Source organism: Besnoitia besnoiti, chromosome IV (genome assembly GCF_002563875.1).
Source record: "Besnoitia besnoiti strain Bb-Ger1 chromosome IV, whole genome shotgun sequence".
Lineage (NCBI taxonomy): Eukaryota > Apicomplexa > Conoidasida > Eucoccidiorida > Sarcocystidae > Besnoitia > Besnoitia besnoiti.
This window is the reverse complement of record NC_042359.1, coordinates 2790981-2810668: the sequence shown is the minus strand read 5'-3', so window position 1 is coordinate 2810668 and position 19688 is coordinate 2790981. Positions and strand designations below refer to the sequence as shown.

The following is a 19688-nucleotide window of genomic DNA, read 5'->3' as shown; positions in this document are numbered from 1 at the left end:
TTAAGCAGGGAGGCGAGGGTGCACCGAGCGTGGAGGAAGTATTCAGTGAGAGTCCTTTGAGCGATCAAAGGAGGAGGGCGTGTGCTCGGTGCCTGGAGAAAGAGCGAACCAAAATATCAGCAGCTATTTCACGCGGCGTTCAGTGTCTGGCTACATGGCTTTTTTTGGTTTCCTCAGATCCGTGTTGTGAAGACTATGAAAGGGTCCCAGGCTTCCTTTTGCCAGATGATCCGCCGCGACACCAGGGAATGAAAAGCAGGATGCGCATCCTCTGGAGGCTATGAGCGGCGACGCTTTTGCGAAAGGGAATTGCGTGATAAGTGGCCTATATGTTGTGAAATGAGGTATTCGTCAGAGAAGAGCAGCAGGGATCTTTTTACGCCATACGGGATGTGAACGCGGTAGCAGATGGAAAGGGTCAACCTGGTGAAGCTGCGGGAGGTTCATCCCGGACAGAGAGGTGTATAATTGGATTTCGGTGACGAGGCGGTTGGATTGATACTTGCAGCAACGAGTCGGAGCTTACACGCCAAGTGTTTCGGCAATATGATCTGCGGAGACGCAGAAACGCGCGTCTTTCCGAATGTGGAAAGCAGAAATTAATCGTTCCCCCATGCCGCATAGTAATCGTACGGCGGCACCTTTCTTCTCAGGACCTGTTGGCGGGAAAATTCCCGGGTTGGGGGCTGCCAGGCCTTTCCCTGGAAGGTCGTGGTCCTAATGCGGTATACAGTTCGTCTCGAAATTGAGACGAGAAGCCAGTTTGCTGGAAAGCAACGGACGGCAGTCCTAAGTTCTGCTCGGCAGATTGAAGATGTATGTGCCTATGTATGGTGTATGTATATTGTTACATACACTCTGTACACATATACATGTATACACATGTATTTACCCGCGCTAATGCAAGGGCATTGGGGTTCATTAATCTTCTGAAATAACCAAGTACAGCACAGTTCAGCAAGACTCCCATTATTTTTACCATCATCCACTCCGCCGCGATGCCATACAATCATGTCCGCATATATGTCTGTATCATGAGAGAGGTGACCGCGAGTCAGTCCCCAGCGTCACGTGCGTGAGCGCTGATTCGGGGACTGATTGTTTTTGAAAAAAGATGGCAACTGCGCGGAGACAGGATACCAAATATAACTGAATGCTTCGACTCTCCAAAGGCAGCGCGCCCCTGCTACCGGCCGAGGCACCCGGCGATCGCAGTCTCTGCATCCCTGCTCCCGAGACCACAATTCGTAGGGAAAATCCTCCCCTCAAAATTGTCAAAATAAACGTGAGCAGACAAGCAGCACAAGTGCTCGTCCCACGTGGGCGCCTTCCCTATTATTCGGCGAATGTGAAGAGGCCTTCATTGATCGTCTCGACTACCCCTTTTAGGTCATTGTCGTGATGGCCATTTGCCCCCGTCCAAGTTCACAATGAATTTCAGCACGTTGGCTTTGGGCCTGGCCCCCGGCCCCAGCTTGTCACCATAACTCACTTTCAAGATTATCTCAACCCCATAAAAATCAACGTCAGCACATACGCTGAAAACGCGGCTCCGCCAGCGACATGAGAGACACACCTTCCCATTTTTCACGGCGCACGTTCGGTACTGATGCACTGGCGTGCAGGCCACACGCTCTTGCGTACCCGATGAGACAACAGTCTGTCACAAGAGTCACGTGGAGGGGCAGGTGGGCGAGAGTCCGTTTGCACAGAACGGAAGGACAGCCGCAGTGGCATCATCACTGCTGAGGGCGCCGATTCTGGGAAAGCAGACTTCATCAACATGTAGGCGGGAAGTAATTGATTTTCATTCTGGCGTTGTTGTAGAGGACCATACGGCACCAAGGCGCTCGTCAAGCTACCATTTTCAAGGCATTCTGGCGAACACAGGGGCTCACCCTTCATTCAGATCTATCGTCATTCAATGCAGCATCCACAGCATCACGCATTCAGTTCCGGAGAGATTCGCTGAGAGTGTTCCCTTCTTGTTCGAGGAAACTCTGTTCACGCTGTTCAGGTAAGCATGCCATACTCCTAATGTCGCAGGTGAGTTCATGGTAAGTCCGGGAACACGCGATGATGGAAGATCAAAGAAGCAGTCCTCCGGAGTCAAACATGCACTACACACGAACTAGGATCGATTTCCGTTCTGCACGCTGGTTAGTGCGGCAACCGCAGCGCACAGCAAATCTGCATTCCAGTGGACAGCGGATATTATGTAGCAGTTTTATATTCGTACACTAAGGCGCGCCTCTAGTATGGTCCCGCTGGCACCCACAAATAGATGGCCCCGGAAAATTCCTTACCTTCACTACGCCTGCGATTGAATTCCACTACGTCGTCAACGTTTCGCTCCGTCGGCTACGCTGCAAAATATCTCGTGATGAGAAGTGATTAATATTCTCGCTGCGTGAAAACGTCACAGGAGTTGCGTCATATGGCCACAGCTCTCAGCTCATTTACCTCACTCAGACACAACCCACTTCGACTCAATAGGGCATAGCGTGAGCACCGCTTGACAATAGTTTCACATATAGGAGCCGCGCACACTTATCACCGCTGCGCGCGCAGGCAATGCCCTGTTCTGTGTGAGCCTGGCTACCATACTGCAAATCCGCTATATGGCCCGGAGCAGTTCAGAGAAAACAGAAGCACTATGTCACAAGTTGGCAGTCTACTTCTTGTAGACATCTTATCATTTAAAAACACCCCAGCAGAAATAGTTCAAACGTTCAATATTCGTTAAAGGGTGGGACTTCGTGCACCCGTCATTATTTTCTGTAACCCCCCTATTTAGTAGTTTACTGCCGAAGGTGAGTCATTCCTTTCTGGGGGCCGCGCCGTCGCCGGTGTAGACGAAACAGGAACGACACGAAACTGATTCTGCGGACAACTTATCGCGGCCTTCGCCATACGCCGCGCCCACCTGCCGGAGGTGACAGCGTGTGCAGAGGAAATTATCGCCACCTCTTGGATTATTTCAGCCTGGGCTTTGTGCCCGTGGTGCCTACGTAGGAACTTGAATCACGGGGAAGGGTAACGCACTGCCGAAGGTGAGTCATTGTTTCTGGGGGGGCGCGCCGTCGCCGGTGCAGATGAAACAGGAACGACACGAAACTGATTCTGCGGCGGGACAACTTATCGCGGCCTTCGTCGTATGCCAACTGGTGGAATACAGTTCATTGAAAACACCAAAATGTATACACAGAGCTATCTCGCACTCTCAACTTTGGTAACACCCTGCTTAAGCGACAGGAGTGCTGGAGGAAGATGCTCCAGAGTCGCCAGATGATGCTGCACGGACAAGAGGGGTGGCTCCTGTCGCGGCTGCTTCACCAGCAACCTCCTGGCTGGCAGCTGCCGGTTTCTCTACAACCGGTGCCGCATCACGCGAACTAAAGGATCCCTTACGAAGCAAGTCGTCAACGCCATCCAACGTCTTCGACCCATGAGACTGGAGTGCAGCTTCGGTCTTTTTGCTGGCGGATTTGCCCAATGTCTTAGATCCAGTAGACTGGATTGGGGCCTCCTCTGGGGCAGATTCGCCCAATGTCTTAGATCCAGTAGACTGGATTGGGGCCTCCTCTGGGGCAGATTCGCCCAATGTCTTAGATCCAGTAGACTGGATTGGGGCCTCCTCTGGGGCAGATTCGCCCAATGTCTTAGATCCAGTAGACTGGATTGGGGCCTCCTCTGGGGCAGATTCGCCCAATGTCTTAGATCCAGTAGACTGGATTGGGGCCTCCTCTGGGGCAGATTCGCCCAATGTCTTAGATCCAGTAGACTGGATTGGGGCCTCCTCTGGGGCAGATTCGCCCAATGTCTTAGATCCAGTAGACTGGATTGGGGCCTCCTCTGCGGCGGGCTCCGCTCCGTCAGTTGCCACAGTAGTGATATCCTGGGTCACTGACCGAAACAAATCGGAGACACCCTGAAGACCCTGCGTGAGGTAAGTCGTTAAGGCAGGTCCATCGCTTTCCTGATTCGCTGTGTCAGTCTCCTTTGCGTCAGTTACAAGGGTGCCGGCGGTGGTCGTCTCTTCTGTTCCATGGGGTGTTGTTTCTGTCTCATCCGAATCATTCTCGCCCGTAAATGCCCCTTTCACCGCCTCAAGCGACATGTACGACGCGATGTTGTTCACAACCTCGGACGAGGCGGAAACCCCCTCCGTGCCTTCGGTTGTGAAAAAGTTGCCGAGACCCGAGAGGTATCGCGAATATCCTGGTTGCAGTTGAGCTTCCGGCTGTCCTGATTCCTTCTCCTTTTTCTTCTCCGCCTCAGCTGGCGCATTTTCCGTGTTGTCTCCTGGTTTCCCTATTCCTCCTTCATCCTTGTTCTCTGTCCCGCCTGGCTCCTTTCTGCCTTCGTGCGCGGAGGTTGGAGTTTGACTCACGGGGGCGCCCCCAGGAGTTCCTTCGGTCTCAACCTGCCCATGGGCTGGCGATACACACACACCCAACACAGGCCGCCAACCTCCACATCCGAAAAGCGGATCTTGCTCTGGTTTCGAAACGCTGCAGCAAACGTGCTCACTCTGCAATTATGGCAGAGACACGCTAATAAGGGAGCTGACTTCAGCGTCCAAGTATCCCCGTTTCCCCAGCTCACACCAGCTGTCGTACAAAGAGTACGCAACGCAGGCGTGCGAAAACTGCCTGTTCCAGTAGGGCTGCCGAAACCGACACGGTCTACTCACCAGGAGTATCCGTGTTTTCGGGAGAGCTCTGTTCGTTTCCCATCTTTCAAACCGTGTAAGTCCCCTCGGTCAACCGGGCTTCGACTCGCTCTGGTGAGGACTCGCGCTCCAGGGTGTGTAGGAGAACCTGAAACGCACCTCGCATCGAAACCTCAGCACAGGACAAGTAAGATGAGCAGTCGTTTGCTGTGTAAGCGTGCAAGTTCAAAATATCGCTCCCAGTCCTAGACCGCAGTATGGCGAGGCGGCATCAACACAGAAGGACCGCGCGACGCAAAGTATCGCAGGAAGGCACTCGGGGTGTACACGTCGTCGCTCGATGCTGCTGCGAGTAGCACGTCAAAGATTAGTGCATTTCGAGGCCGTGCCCTATGGTCCACAACGCAGAATGCGCGCCGCTACTCCGCCGTCACGCTGCACCGCCACGCAGGGCCCCCACCAGCTAGGCGCTACATACACACACTTCGGCTGGTACAGAACAGAGGCACACCAACGACAAACACAGCTCCTTTACCGAGTGTAGAATCTGCCAACCGACAAACACGCGTAATGGCGTGTGTGCACACGTGATACAGCGCGTACATATCTGAAGCGAACACATGCTCGGTCTGCCAGCGACCGCAGCTCCTACTGCGCTGCTTCTAATCCCCTACAGGAACTGCAGTGCTGGCGCAACACGATCCCAAGGCGTCTAGCTCTTGCAACGCTGGAAGTGCTTATGAAACCTCGGCGCAGAAATTCGTTTCACAGGGGACCCGTGCCAGTCGGTGTGTTGTCCTCCAACATCGTTTTCCCGCCCGTCCCCACGCCCGCCTTCAGCCATGGGGAGACGTACAGGCATCCCCTGGGTCCTCGTCCCGCTTACCCACGTTCGGTCGGAAAAAAGGTATTTCAGCTCAAAAGGTGAAGTGCAGTTGCAGAACGGAGCCGGGGATCCGGAGAGCAAACAGTAGAATCCTATCTCGTCCCACCGCTCTCCTAGCGACGCCACACGTCTCTGCTGCCGTCTCGGATGCAGGTGCGTCAACACGGGGCACGAGAATGCCTGGACGGCTGAGATGCTCACTGAGACCGACAATGGTTTCACGCACATGCGTCTGCGAAAAAACGCGGAAACAAAAACGCAGTTACAGACGCCGCTGGGAACGACGCTGCACTGTCACTCGCATCTCGACCAAACGCGACCCCGCCTGCTTTGTCCAAACTGTCGACCGCAGTCGCACGCGGTCACGTCTAGCCACAAACGAGAGAAGCTCCCACAAACGGCACTCACGAGACCACGAAAGAAAAACACCACAGTGAATCTTCAGCAGAAAGCGATTGTCTCCTTCCTACGGCAGGGCAAGAGGCTAACGGGTTTTGTCGGAAGGCGAAGCGAGCGGGAGTAGAGCAGTCTCTCCACTGTCGTCAAGCATACCGCTGGCAGGGTCGCGGTCGGTGAGTTAGGCTGCCGCGTGGGCAAGGTACCCGGCGCGGTGCAATTTTGCATCAATCCGGGAGGCAGCGTGTCGTACGTTTTCGCCCTGATACATACGCTTCGTGCTGGCCCGGATATTCTCACACCTCCGGGATCTGAACCTGTACTGGCACAGCGCGGATTCTCAGCGGTCAGAAGACGAGGCGCGCCGTCGCGTGGGTTTTTTCGAGTCAAGCCTCGCAAGCCACGACAAATCGATGTCCTGGGCTTGGGCTGCAGCAGGATTGCAGCGCGTGTGCTGACCTCAAGGACCCACATTCTTGAGTTTGCGTTCTGCAGATGTGCGGTGGGTGACACGAGTGTCTCGCCACATAATTACACCTTGGCGCCACCGCCTAAATTTTTTCGTTCCGCGCCGTTTGGCATTTGACCCCGCCTCTCGGGTGCGCTGGGTTCTTCGTTGTAACGAGTGGCATTTGGACGGATTGAACAGTGTTCGCGCCGTGTTTTCCTACAGAAGTGCGTACAGGCCTTGAAGCTTGTACATATTTCCTCTGCGCTGGACGCGTCTCGTGCGAGATCCTCCCGGGTTTGCCCAGGGTCGCGTCTTTGTTCCAGTCGATTCGCGGCGCACGGTCTTCTCGCCACGCCGGCTAGAGGCGGAAAGGCGAATCTAGTTCGGGGTCCTTCGCAAGGAACTTTGGTTGGCAGCGCGTTTTTTCCGTATTCCTCTCCACTCCATCGTCGTGTAACAATCGTGAGAAGCATTGAGCCACGCCGCTATCATGTGAGTTGGATTCATTGTTCCTGCGTGGCTTGCGAGGAGCCGGTCGCACAGTCGAGCGGTAGGGCGCACACCAACGATGACTCGTCGCTTCGTTTTTTAGTTTTCCCGTGGACGGCCCGACGTCCTGATTTCCGTTGCGCGCGTTCGCGTTGAGGCAAATTGTCACCCTGTTGTTCCCGTAGTTTCCTGTTAACCGCGAAGATGGCTATTTCTACAACCCCTTCGCCTCACGCCCTGGTCCAGTACCTGGTAGAGAGTTGTCACTCGCTACACAGCACTTGGTACATCGGCGTCATTCTCAGCATCGTCTCCTCTTTCGCTGGCGCCCTCGGGGACAATATAGTCCGGCTTTCGTACGTCAAGGTACGTATTTTTCTCAAGCAGCTGACTTCTAAACCAGCCGCCGGAAGGGCCTGCGGCAGACTTGGCACGCAAAGCTCCTCTGTATGCCTGGCGGCGCTCACGTGGCATTGGCGCGTGAAGAGGTGTGCTGCACCGCGGAGGCGATTCGCCGTCATCGAATGGGAGAACCGCCTTTCCTCCTCACTTTACGGCACGCTCGCTTACGGCCGTCACTGGTTGCTAGTAGTATGCGGGCCGTAGGCCTGATCAGAGTATGGGAGAGGATTTTGTGCTTGAATCCGCTGTTTTAATACTTTCGCTTAGATATGAAGTTCCATTTGCGCCCCACCTGGTGTATGCGTAGGAGCGCAGCATGTGTGTATGCCCCGTGGCGCGGACCTCCTGAGGATTTGCCGCCGATACTCGTTCCCCATTTTCAACGTGCACTCGAGACATTTGTGTGTTTTATTGGCCCAACAGGAACGAGGCCGAGGCAACACGACCCGTTCGCTGCATCAGCGCCCTCTGTGGCTCCTGGGAACCTTCTTGACTGTCATCGTGAACCCCGTCCTCACAATCATGGCTCTCAAGTTCGCGGCTGCTGTAAGTCTGTGGGAGGATGGCAGGTGTAACGCAGCATTTTCCGGTTTGCTGCAGACACAGTCCATGGAGAAAAAGGATGGGCACCATACGACGGCGCTGACTCAGTGCATGCGAGGCGCCTGCTTCTGTCTTTGAGACCTGCAATCATGCGGGTACAGCGGAAATTATTCGGTGGCCTTGGCTAATCCTCCACGTGTCAGTGTCTCTGCCTCCGGCAGCGCTTGCGGACCCGAGTTTTCGGGTTTACTTGGCATTTCCTATTTGATTCAGTGTCGCCATTCGTTATAAGTATGAGGGACGGCCGCGTGGTGCGCCGCCAGCATGCGCCGCGCTCTCGAGTGTTTCGATCTGCTCGCGCTTCTGCTGGTTTCTGTTGTATTTGGGTGACTCCGGCAGACCACGGCATGTAAGGCGCTGCCCAGGGCGTCGGTGTATGCGCCACGGCGTATGCTGTCATGCGAGCGTGTTTGTGTCGCAGTCGATAGTCCTGCCCTTCGGTGGGATGCACATTTTCTGGAATGTCATCCTGGTTGGCTACTTGCTGAGAGAGAAGCTTCTGCCCTCGGACATTATCGGCTCCATGTGCATTCTCTTCGGCATCGTGATTGTCATTGCCTACGGGGCACACGAGGTAGGCGAAAAGAAACGCAGACGGGAGCACGCCACCGGTCCGGAAATATGACAGCCGCTGCAGAGAGGGCAGACGGGGTGGCAGAGTCGCGCCTGTCCATGCTTGCTGAGCAAGTTCCAGGCTGCTGCGACACCCCGCGCGTATCCTTGGAAGGCAGTGCGTCAAGGCCTTCTGCGTGGTGTCGTCCTTTTTTGCGCGCAGGTCCCCCCCTACACGCTCACGTCGTTGTCTGCTATGATAGCGCAGCCGGCCTTTTCCGTCTATCTGCTGGCCGTATTTGTTTGCCTCGCCTACTGCACCCTCACCTCACCTATTCACACTGCGGCGTGTTTCGTCTTGTCGTCTTTGCGCGAAGACGGCGGGGCGAGGAGTGTCTGGTCGGATTACGCCTTCTCTACAGGTGAGTGAGACAGGTGTAGCCCAGTGGTTTCAGTGTGCAGCCCAGAAAATCAGACGCCTTGCTCTTTCTTAGCGTGCCCTGGGACTCAGAGAAAACAGAGGCAAAACAGGCTGCACCGCGGAGCCCCAGCACGTAAGCGGCATCTCGAGGTCGCATTCCAAGATGCATCCCGTCTGCCCGGAGATGCGGCTGTAGGATTCCCGAACCGATGGAGGACTGAGGGGCACTGCGCGCAGTCCTAGGTAGAATTTTTCACGTGTGCGTGTGGGCGACGAGGGGCCGCCAGCACGCTTTAGAGTTTGTCTACGTCATTTGTCTACGTCATTTCGAAGAGAACGGTTCGACTGAGATGGAGGTAGTTGTCAGACAACTGCATTTCAAGTAGGCGCATCGTGCTACGCTCCCGTGGTGTACCTTGCTGCGCGTGTGCAGGGAAAGGAACGACAGATTCTCTCCGGCTGTTGCCTACGTCAGCGGGGCCGGTGACCGAGCCGCCCTTGTGGCTGCAGCGTCTCACCGTGTCAGCCTTGAGCGGCGTTTTCGGCGGTCTGGGAAACCTAAGCGCGAAAGCCCTCATCGAGATCCTAAGCTCCGAAGGCCTCGCAGTGTGCCTGCAGAGATATGGATTCTATCTGTGCTGCTTGGCGACCGTCCTGTTCTGCGGTTCGCAACTGTTTTACTTGAACCTCGCTCTGTCTCGGTAAGAACGAGGGCTGTAGAATACGTAACATCATCTACCACTCATGTTCCGTGATGGAGCTCTCGAAGTCGGGCAGAGAGGAGGGCTGTTTCATAGTCGGAGAAGAGAGGCGGCTCCAGCCCGCGCTATCGCACAGGGTGGGGTTGCCAATCCACTTGGGCGTGCGTGAATGTGTTGTGTTGCGCCTCTCTGTGTGGCTTCCTTTTGTAGGCATGAGGCGAAATACGTGGTTCCCATGGTCAACTCAACGCTTATTGCAAGCGGCTCGTTGGGGGGGATTTTACTTTTCCAAGAATACGCCAACATGTCTGTGCCAAGCATCGCCGCGTTTTCAGGCGGCGCCTGCTCAGTTGTATTAGGAATCATGATCCTGGCAGCTTCATCCTACAGTGCTGTGTCAAAGGCGACGCAGCCGGAGTATGTGGCTCAGCGAATGAAGGAGCTCGATGGGACGGATGACGAGAGGTAAGGTTCACATGTCAGAAACATGGGGTGTCTTCGTGTGGGTGTAGGTATATCTGCAGGCATACGTGTGTACGTTTTCACATTCTCATGGGCTGGCATCCGCCACCATCTTGACGGAGGGGAACAGTGTTTTGTGATTCGATTCCGTGAGGTTTGCTTTATAATACATGCATATTTTCTTGCCAACTTTCGATGCCAGTGAGACGTCGTCGTGTCACGCGGCTGTTTTCTCATGTATTCCGTTTTTTTGTTCCCACTTTCTCTGCACTGCTTCTCGCGGTGAGTGGAAGTCGCCCTCCTCGCCGTGTTGCTCGGGTCAGACAATGGAGGCTGATAGCCAGTGGCGTGGTATGTGGTTGGATAAGAGATGCTGGGCCCTTTCGGCTCTCCGCGTTGTGATTTATGCTGGTGTAGGGCGTTCCAACTAGCAGCGTTTGTTTTGTGAGGTGTGTGTGCCTGCAGGATAGCGTTGAACGCTGCATCGCAGTGTTCGATCCCCAAAATGTCCCCGACATTCTGACAGCGGTCCATGTGTCAACAACCGGAATCGTTGGGATGCACAGAATGCCCAAAAGATTTGTTCGGTCCATGTTTCAACAACTCGAATCGTTGGGATGCACGGAATGCCGAAAACATTTGTTTCCGCTGCGGATGAGCGTGTTTTGCCTCATGCTATTGCGAGCAGACTTCGTGGATCTGTTGCTTTCTTTACGGGTTCAACGCTTTAAGTGTCGTTACATGCATATGCTTTAGTAAGCGGCGTCTTTTCTTCACCCGCGTGTTCGTGAGTCTGAATCGAACATCCATCGGTGTCTGTTGTGGAAGACTTGGAGCGGTGGCGCTCTGCCCTTCGAGGCCTGTAGTCATAGCGGGTATGGTACTCGAGGAAAGTGACTCTGGCATTTTGATCCGACGGGAGAAGGGAGCTCTCTGATCGGGCGATATGTTCCGTACGAACTGCCGGCGACATGCAGGAGGCCGATTGCCGCCTTGCAGGAAGCAGCAAGGCTGGCAGTCGTAGCAGGGGGATGGACCGTGGATCGTCAGCGAACTGCTGGTCGACTCTGAGCGGAGAAGAATCTTGTGGAGTAGGGATGACTGAAGAGGAAAGTGTGTATACTAGTCATCATTCTGGGTCGAATGACATCTGAGAGCGCCACGACGTTTCTGTCTCACGCTTTTTTCTGTGACTTTTGTGGGGTTCTTCCGTTTTTTGTGGTAACCTACATCGTGTGCATGTCTGGAACCCTTGATACATGCATGTCATTTGCCGTGAGAGGCCGCGCTTGGCATTTCTTCACTCCATTTCTGAATATGTAGCCACGGGGTGGCCGACCTGTCGCAGTGCGTGGGTGCCCAAGACCCTGGGAACCAAGACGCGTAGAAGTAGCTGTGCGTCGTTGTTGGGCGCTTTATAAAACCGAGGACACAGTCAAGAGAGATGAAGCGAAAGTTTCCCACTTTCACGTTCGCAGACAGCGCACGTTACCGCAGCGTGGAAGTAGACTCACCTTGCCATTCAAAGTGCAGACATCGTCGCTGCCGATGGAGACCGGACTCTGTCATACAAATGTGGAAAGAATAAGTGAGACTTCGTCCTCGGGCAGGCCGCCGACGAGTGCTTGCAGGCAGTCTGCCTTATCGCTAGAATTCATTTTCTGTAGATCGTCAACCCACCGCTCGCAAAAAGTCACACCGCGAGACGTGTATGGGGCTGGAGAGAGATCCCGCAATACCTCCGGGCCTCCCTTGATAGCTGCGGACAACTTGGAAGCCAGGGTGGTGTGCGCCGCGGCGGTCGGACCAGCTGTTTGTCCCATTTCTGCAGGCGCATTTCCACTCGCGGTTTCGACGAGCCGAGAGAGGAACTGCGCTCTCTCCGCTGTTGACGACGCATTCCAGAGCTGCGCGAGAGTTAACATGCGTTGGGCGGGCGTCATCCTCGTCGGGCTGCCGCTTGTACGCGAGTTGCTCGAGTCTGCGCGACTCTCGGATTCCGCCGGCGAGTTACGGAAGAAGCGGCACGCCTCTGAGAGCGTGGCAACGGAAAGGACAGGTGCCACTCCGTCGAGCGACAGAGCGTCGCCTGGGGAAAACGGGACGCCCACGTCCCCACTCTCGCACTCAATCGCCACAGTTTGCGAGCCGCCGACGTAATTTCTCATCTCAGTCGCAGCAGTGGAAGAACACGCGTGGTCGGCATGCTCTCCCTCCGAAGTGTCGTCAGAGGCATCGTCACTCCAGCGAGTCCAGTCGACCTGCGTCACACAGATTCACACGGCATGCGACACATCTTTGGTCGCCGAAGCGAGCGCGAGCTTGCCGCTACGGCGCACTTGAATCCCGTCACGTCCTCCTGGCGTCGCTGGGGATTGTTCGCCTATCACAGGCACAGGAAAGCCCGGGTCTCTGCTCACAGCTGAAAAGTGACTCTCTCGCCATGTGAAACGGAGTCAGCGAAAGATACCATCATTAGGCGCCGCCACCACGAGCTCCCTCTCTCCTCCGTCTCCTGCTTCCGGCCTGGCGAGCATGCCTTTTTGCGGTGCATGCTGGTTCTTCGCAGAGTTGAACTCACTCTGATGAACGGCTTCAGGCGCTCGACAGCGTCTCTTTTCACTAGCTGAGGCCACGTGCGCGGTGTTTTCTTCTCGAGTGTCACGAGAAGACGATTCGGCGGTTGAGGCTGAGAGCGCAGCGTGGCAGGGTCGACGCTGTCGAACAAAGGCAAATCGAGGGCGTAAGGCGGAGCCCGAAAAGAGAGAACAGTGTCTCCGGATACGAAGGATTCTGCACGGTCTGCGCACGCGCTGCCGCCGCTCTCCCGATTGCAGGATGGGGCATCGGCGCTGCTTCCCGCGCCGGTTGACCCTCCACCATGGGCGTTGATGAACTCGAATGTGACAAACAGTCGCTGAGAGTCCTGTCCCCACTTCACCTGGGGATGAAGGTCACGACGGGCGCCCGCGGCCGCCGTCATAGTCTCCTGTGGAAAAAAAGGGTACAGTTCGCGAGTCTGGCTCAAACGGGGGATATAGCCGCAGACCCCCAGGGTCCTCGTCGTCGGCCGGCGCGGGGAATGTGGGCTTGACCGGGGGGACTTGGAGTGAATCTTCAAAGCGAAGGTTGAAAGCGCCCTTGGCTCCCACAGCACGACGTGTAGAGAGCGCTAGCTTGTCCAACGCACAAAACGGAGACTTTTTTAATCGGCGGATCCAATGCCGCGTAAAGCTTACTCCTGCAGGCGCCAGGTGGCCCTGTGTAGCATATACGAAGCTCCCTACAGCCTTAGGCACCTCACTGCACATTTGTCGATACGAAACCGAGCAATCGCATCGGTACTCATCGATTTACTTGGTTCCACTGTGAATACCCGCGCGAACCGGACCTTGGAGTCCTGCGAAGTGGTAGACCACGTTATCTCACGCGGATTTGAAGACACAAAGTCGGTATTACATTCGCTTTGTCCTCTGGCTCGCACGGACATCGGTCGCCAGCGTTGGCTTGAACGCAGCACAGTAGCTTCCACTGGCTTCCACCCGCCAAAGGGTGCAGAAACGAAGACAGACACGCTGCACAAGAAAAGGGCAGCACGAGGTTCCCTGGGATTGCGAGAAAAAAAGCCCTGTTCGTAAGGGCGTTCCGCAGTGGAGTTTCGTCACACACACAGAAAGGACGCGCAATTCAGCGTAGACCTATTTCGCAAATGTGCGAAGGCGCCCTGCCAGACGGAGGCTGCAGCCGGGGTTGGGTTAGCTAGGACTGTCGAGAAGACGCAGTGTGCAGCCCTGCGGATGAATTGTGCGAAAGTTTCAAGAAGCGGGGGCGACGGAAGGAATCTCGCAGAACCACACGAGAATTCTGCTGAATGCTTCTTACAAGGGCTCTCGCCGGCGGGTGGCGATGTAGTTTTCGGTGTTTCGAACCCAGACGGCCCGACGGAAGAGCGAGGCAACCCTCCTCCATGACGGCGAGGCGAGAAGACCGCCGCCCTGCTGCTGTGTCCGTTCTCTGTGACTGTTCGGGCTCCAGCGACGGCGCTTGCTTCGCTCCCGTGCCGTTTTCGGTTCCGCGCTCAGGCGTCACTTGGGTGGGCGAGAGAGGGCGCCTCCGCAGCGCTCGACGGGCGACACCGTCGTCGCGCTCGCAGCAGCTTGGCTGACAACCGCGCGGCGCCACGTCTTGCGAAAAATATCAGCAGAGCGGGACGCTGTCTCTATACCCCCTCCCCACTGCTCACCACGTCGTCTTGGGTACCCGCGACAGCCAGCAGGCCTCGTCACCACTCTGTCGCCGGGGGTATCTCCCCAGTAAAGGGCGAACGCAGCCGCAGCAACACCCGCGCCGCGAAGAGAATCCCACCGCCAGACCTATCTACCCCGGCGTGTACCGATCCCTGCGCCGTGCCGCCGGAGCGTCGGATCTTAGTGCTGGTGGACGAACCCTCCTCCCTTGAAGATAACGTCGCTTCCGCCGAGGAAGAAAACATAAATCTAGCATGTCTTCAGCGGGACGGCCCCCGCTGGGTTGTCGCTTTCTGTTGGTTGACTAGTGCTAAACAGCTTCTCACGACGTGTTCGTCAGCGAGGCAAAGGCATTCCGCGGGAGATAAAAAATTGGAGGCCGTGCAGAATTTCGTCGTCTTCGCCGGTTGCTTCCGTAACGGTCGTGCGATGGTCGCCCCGACCCGGGCTTCACTCTCGGTGTAAACACCGTTTCTTTCAATTTCTGCGCGTTTTGTGGTACAGGGCGCGTTCCTGCCCTCGATTTCGCTCTCCGCAAGGTTGCTGTCGCGTGCGTGGACGCCCGCCTTCGGAGATGCAAACGATATCCCCACGGGCGCAGACGGATTACGTATGCCGGCGGTACACGTGTACGACCTCTCGGTCTGAAACCAGTGTGCGCCTGGCATTATTGGCCCCGGAGACACGTGGATATGTGTTAACATCTGCAGAGAAAAGTTCCTTTGCGCTTTCTCTCTCTGGTTTTCCCGCTGTCTGCTGTACCCCTCAGATGAGCGGCTTGGCGAGAACCGGGCGTGCGCTGCGACCTTGACGGGTCCGTTGAAGCGAGTCACAGGAGCTGGAAGCGATTCGCGCAGTGGCTTGACGCATTTGCTTTTTTTCAGCACTGCGGACAAGTCTACTTCTCAAAGAAGTCACCGCGAATCTCTCGCTCCGTGTTGTGGAGCGTGCGTTGTCCGTGCGTCCTCCACCCCTTCGCGATCGTTGAAAGTTGGCGGTCGACACCATGTTTCACGCGAGCGGGGAACAGACCACGAACCCGTGGCAAAGCGGCGCACCAAAGTGTGTGGCTGCGTCGGACGACTTCTGGTCTGGCAAGCGGGAGTGGTCCGGATTCCACGACGGAGCCTTGGAGGCTACCACGCATACCCCGGCGCCCGACTGGGAGGATGGGGCCGAGTCCTGCGGCAGTCATCACCACTTCGACGACGTGCTGGAGTCCGAGGCCCTCGAGTCTGCCCGCAGCGTGTCCAGCGACAACGTGGGCGACTTCACCTCGAAGCCGGGAGTAGACGGCGTGATGAAGTTCCTGCTCCCGCCGCCCGGCTTCGAACCCGTCGAGAAGCGCGCCCTGGAGACTCCGGACCAGACCTACTCGCCCTTCCCGTTTGTCTCTTCGTATCATTTCCCCGCGGACGACCTGAAGTGGTCTCGATCCCCGAAAGAGGTGCCTCCTGTGGAGGCGGACCCGTGGAAGTCGAACTCGCTCCTCCACTTCTTCCCGCCCTTTGGAATTGCCAAGAATCTCGATATCCCGGCATACGCCGACTTCGAGAGCAAGTCTGAAGACCCCGGATTTTGGAGAAGCGGCCAGAGTGAACAGCGCGACGCGTCCACTTTCAGCTCCACTGGTGACTCTGGCCTGAGTTCGCCCGCTCCGCAGGAGGTGCTCGCCCCCGTCACAGCCGCTGCAGCCGACGCGAACAAGTCGCCGGCGCTGGCGCCCGAGACTCCAGAGAAAGCTGACGACGAAGAGCGTCCCCCCGGCGTCAAAGTTTTCTTTGGCAACATGGCAACGTCAACCGAGGTGCGTCGTCGTCGTCGCTGCAATCTGGCTACTCGCAGGTCTGCGGCTCTTGAGCTCCAGTCAGCTTCTTGGTGTTGGCGTGTGGCTCTCTTCCCGCGGGGTCCCCCTGCAGTTAGGGGAAGTGGGGTGTGACGCTGCGCAGGATTTCTCTCTGGTTTTAGAGTTGGCTCGTCCTCAAGGTGTGCTCTCTTCTTGTGGCGCAGGAAGAGATGTACGAGATCTTCCGTCCCTTCGGAGAGTGCTGGGGTCTGGTCCTCCTGAGAGACCGCCGCCAGCGTCCCCGAGGCGCCGGTTTCGTCACCTTCAAGAGGGAGGAGGACGCGCAGCGGGCGATAGAAGCACTTGACCACAAGTACCCTGTTCGCGTAAGTGTGGCTCTCTCCGGGCTGTGGTGCGGCTTTCTCAGCGACCGGCAGCGGGTGTGTTGTGTGCGTTTCACTGCGGCGCGCGTCCTCTCTGCTCAGGTGCGGGGATGCACTTTGTCTCGGGTGCGAGGTGGTGTCTGTTGTCAGGGAGCGACGAAGCCTCTCGAGGTGCGTCGACCAGAGAACGCGGAGCAGAAGAAGGAACGCATTCGCCTGCTGGCGCAGATGCGGTCGCAGTTGGCGGCTCAGAATCGCCGTGACGCTGTGGTGAAGCCCGGGCGCGAGAACTCGGGCTCCGCTCCTGCCGAGGCGGGCGAGTCGAATGGTCGCCGCCGCCGCCGGGGGCAGCGCAGGCGGCAAGCGAGGACGGAGGGGAGAGGCAAGGGATCGGAGGTTCGAGAGGCTGGTCACCAGGCTGGCTCGGGCTCCAGGGGCGGGGCGAACGTCGCCGCGTCTCGGGCCTCGAACGCTTTATCTGCGCTGTGTGCACTTCTCAACTCAGAGGATGTCAGGGCTCTCCTGATGAGCGAGCTCGGAAGCGCGGGCGTGCAGACTCGCGAAGATATGACGAGAAGAGGTGAGGGCCTCGGAGCCGTGTGCGGCGCCGATGTGGCGTCTGAGAGAGCACTTGGCCAGCGGGCTGCAGACGCGTCGCGATTTGAGCCGCGGGCGTCGATCCTGGATATCTTGCGAGCTGGCGACCGCCAGTCTGCCGCTGTGGACGGCGGGGACGTCCAGTTCCACGGCAACTGGGCGACGGGTTCGTCGCGTTGGACTGCCTCGCGGGGGCCTGCCCTGTCGAGCGGCATACGGTCAGCGGCGTATTTTCCACAACTCCGTGCGGAGAGCAGTCATGTTCCTCCGCCGCCCGTGTCGGCGGTCAACGCGCCGCTGCGCTTTCAGCAGCAGCAGCCGTTCTACGGACACAGGGGAAACTTCGAGCATCGGTTCCAACAGAGAGCCGGAGCCGACTGTCACGTCAGAGGCTACCAGGCTACACCTGCCGAAGGACCCTGCGCGCCGCCGACGCTCTCGCGCAGGGGCGACCCACCGCGCCACAGCCTCTCGTCCGTTCCGAACGAGTCGTGGGTGACTGAGACTCTCCTCGATCTTTTTCGCGTGGCCAAAGAGTCTGCGAGAAACAGTTTCTGACCGGTTCCTCAATGCAGCCACGGAAGGGCGACGCAAAGAGGTGTGTGCGCAAAGAACGCCTGGGGCCTCTCTCTGACGTTCATTCGTCGAAAGTAGATTCCTTCGTGCGTGCTGTGGGGCCCGGTGATGTAGGCTAGGGAACGCCAAGGCTCCGTGATGCGAGTGTCTATAGGTCTCGGCAGGGAGGTTTCTGGTGGGGAGACCTCGAGAGTTGCAGGGCCCCATGAGAAACGGGGGCTGGTGGGTTGAGATCGGTGTCTATGGGTCGCCAAGGGATCAACTCCCTCGTACACTGATGAAGCCAGTGTGTTGAGTTTTGTATCTAGCGTGACGAGTGTACAGGGCCTTTTGCAGTTGGGCGCCCCGCGGCGCCTCTCGGTGTGGGGTTCGGTCTTTCCCTCGTTTTGCTTCGTGCGTCATTTTCAGACGAAGGTTTAGTCAGCATGTGGACGCGTTGTGGTCCTGTCGTTTTTGTGCCTTGGTGTCGCATAAGCCAGTTCGTTTTAGCCTAGGATTTCAAGACGTTAGTCGGAGGGGATGAGGTCAATGCCCACCACGCCCGCCGCCTGTGTCTGGGGGCGCTGGGTTGTAGTGTCAGCGTTTTCCAACAAGGGTGGGGACGTTTGTGCGAGACGCGAGTGCCGATTCACGTAGTCTTTGGTTTTTTGCTGTGGCGGCAGTGAGTCAGTCCCGCGTTGGGGCAGCCTTGTGCGGCCGCCAGCGTGGCGACGATTTGGAGTGCTGGAGCACGTCGCCACGCGAGAATGCCGGCACGCGCGTGCGATCCCGTATCGCTGTTTAGCAGATTAGTCGATTGCGCATCTGCGATATCCCCCACCGCTACAGCGGCCGTTCGTCTCTCATGTTTTTTGTGGCGAGAAAATTGACGCAAAGTGGTGAAATGTGCCGGTTCCGCTGTTATACAGACGATACCCTTCAACCTTTTCAGTCCGTTTTTTGGATCTCACGGGATTCCGTGTGTTTTTGCATTCTGCGTCCGTTCTATAAAATGCCGGCTCGAGGTGCTTGCTTCGTTGTCGGCAGGGTAGTGCTGGTGTATTTTTAACGTTGAGGAGGGATCGAGGATACGTGGAGATACCGGGTTTTTCATTTTGGATGGAAAGGAGTTCCCAGCCGCGGACCGAAGTTGAAGCGATCCGCCGCACCGGCGAAGCGAGGAAAGCAATTGCGCCATCTGACCTGTGCCAGAGGCGTCCTTCCTCTTTACCGCAACGGCATTCGCCGGGGTGTGTGACTGAGAATGTACAAGCGGCGCCGTATATGTGCCATGCGTGGTGGCGCATTTCGAGGTTGTCGGCGAATACCATGCCAACGTGTTTCGGCTCATATCAGCGTATGCTTTCACATGATTGTGTGGTATGACAGTGATTTCCTTCGGCTCCCGATCCAAGAGAGAATCGGGGGGGGGGGGTCGGTTGCCATGAATGCGTTCTGGCGGCCAATGTGGCTGTTGCAAACTCACTGTTTGGGCAAGACTGTGTTCCGCCGTTGCATCATGTGTGCGGGGGGGTATAGAAAGCCCTGTTCTGTTTTCGCACAGGGTGTGTTGTTCTTGACGGTATTCTGCAGTCGCGAGTACACGTGCTGCTGATTGTGTCAGTCTTAACCAGGTCTCCGTCGCTTCTTGAGCTGTTCCTTTTCTGGGATTTGAACGGCCACTGCTAAAGGAAAAAGATATCCGTGTGTGTGGAAACCCTTCCCTCCCGACGGGAGATTTATCAGGAATTGCTTCCTTGTTTGGTCGAGCCACGTGTGAGGTGTGGGCGCACACACCAACGTGCAGCGATGTCTAGCCGATTCAGGACGGTGATTTGAGTGGAAGTGTTGCTTCCCGGACCTGAGTGCCACATGCACGGTTCAGGCCTCAGCACTTTGTTCTTCAAGGGTATCGGCAGAGCGAAGCGAGATGGCCCGTTTATCATGTGCCATGGCTTTTGAGAGCAAGCCAAACAGGTCTCTGTGGGCAGCTTAAAGCAGGCGTGTTTTGTTTTTGCCACCAAGTTCAGTTTGCGTGAAATAAAGTATATTGCAGTCCCACGTGGAGCCTGACTGAGCGAG

At 56.7% G+C, this 19688-nt stretch overlaps 4 protein-coding genes across 4 annotated transcripts; 2 read left to right on the top strand and 2 right to left on the bottom strand.

Annotated features, from left to right (window-relative positions):
* Window positions 1–3244: 3244 nt before the first annotated feature.
* BESB_055130 (uncharacterized protein) lies at window positions 3245–4739 on the bottom strand (the record flags this gene model as incomplete). Its single annotated transcript, XM_029363948.1, has 2 exons — window positions 3245–4437; window positions 4697–4739. The coding sequence occupies 2 exons, from the start codon at window positions 4737–4739 to the stop codon at window positions 3245–3247; spliced, it is 1236 nt and encodes a 411-aa protein (XP_029219871.1).
* A 2362-nt stretch (window positions 4740–7101) lies between these two features.
* BESB_055120 (uncharacterized protein) lies at window positions 7102–10561 on the top strand (the record flags this gene model as incomplete). Its single annotated transcript, XM_029363947.1, has 7 exons — window positions 7102–7263; window positions 7723–7845; window positions 8324–8476; window positions 8678–8876; window positions 9309–9576; window positions 9787–10041; window positions 10504–10561. The coding sequence occupies 7 exons, from the start codon at window positions 7102–7104 to the stop codon at window positions 10559–10561; spliced, it is 1218 nt and encodes a 405-aa protein (XP_029219870.1).
* A 1042-nt stretch (window positions 10562–11603) lies between these two features.
* On the bottom strand, window positions 11604–13021 carry BESB_055110 (uncharacterized protein; the record flags this gene model as incomplete). Its single annotated transcript, XM_029363946.1, has 2 exons — window positions 11604–12299; window positions 12620–13021. 2 exons carry the CDS (start codon window positions 13019–13021, stop codon window positions 11604–11606), a joined length of 1098 nt encoding a protein of 365 aa, XP_029219869.1.
* Window positions 13022–15291: 2270 nt separating this feature from the next.
* BESB_055100 (RNA recognition motif-containing protein) lies at window positions 15292–17609 on the top strand (the record flags this gene model as incomplete). The annotated part of the gene is made up of 3 exons (XM_029363945.1): window positions 15292–16092; window positions 16296–16457; window positions 16605–17609. The coding sequence occupies 3 exons, from the start codon at window positions 15292–15294 to the stop codon at window positions 17607–17609; spliced, it is 1968 nt and encodes a 655-aa protein (XP_029219868.1).
* Window positions 17610–19688: the final 2079 nt, after the last annotated feature.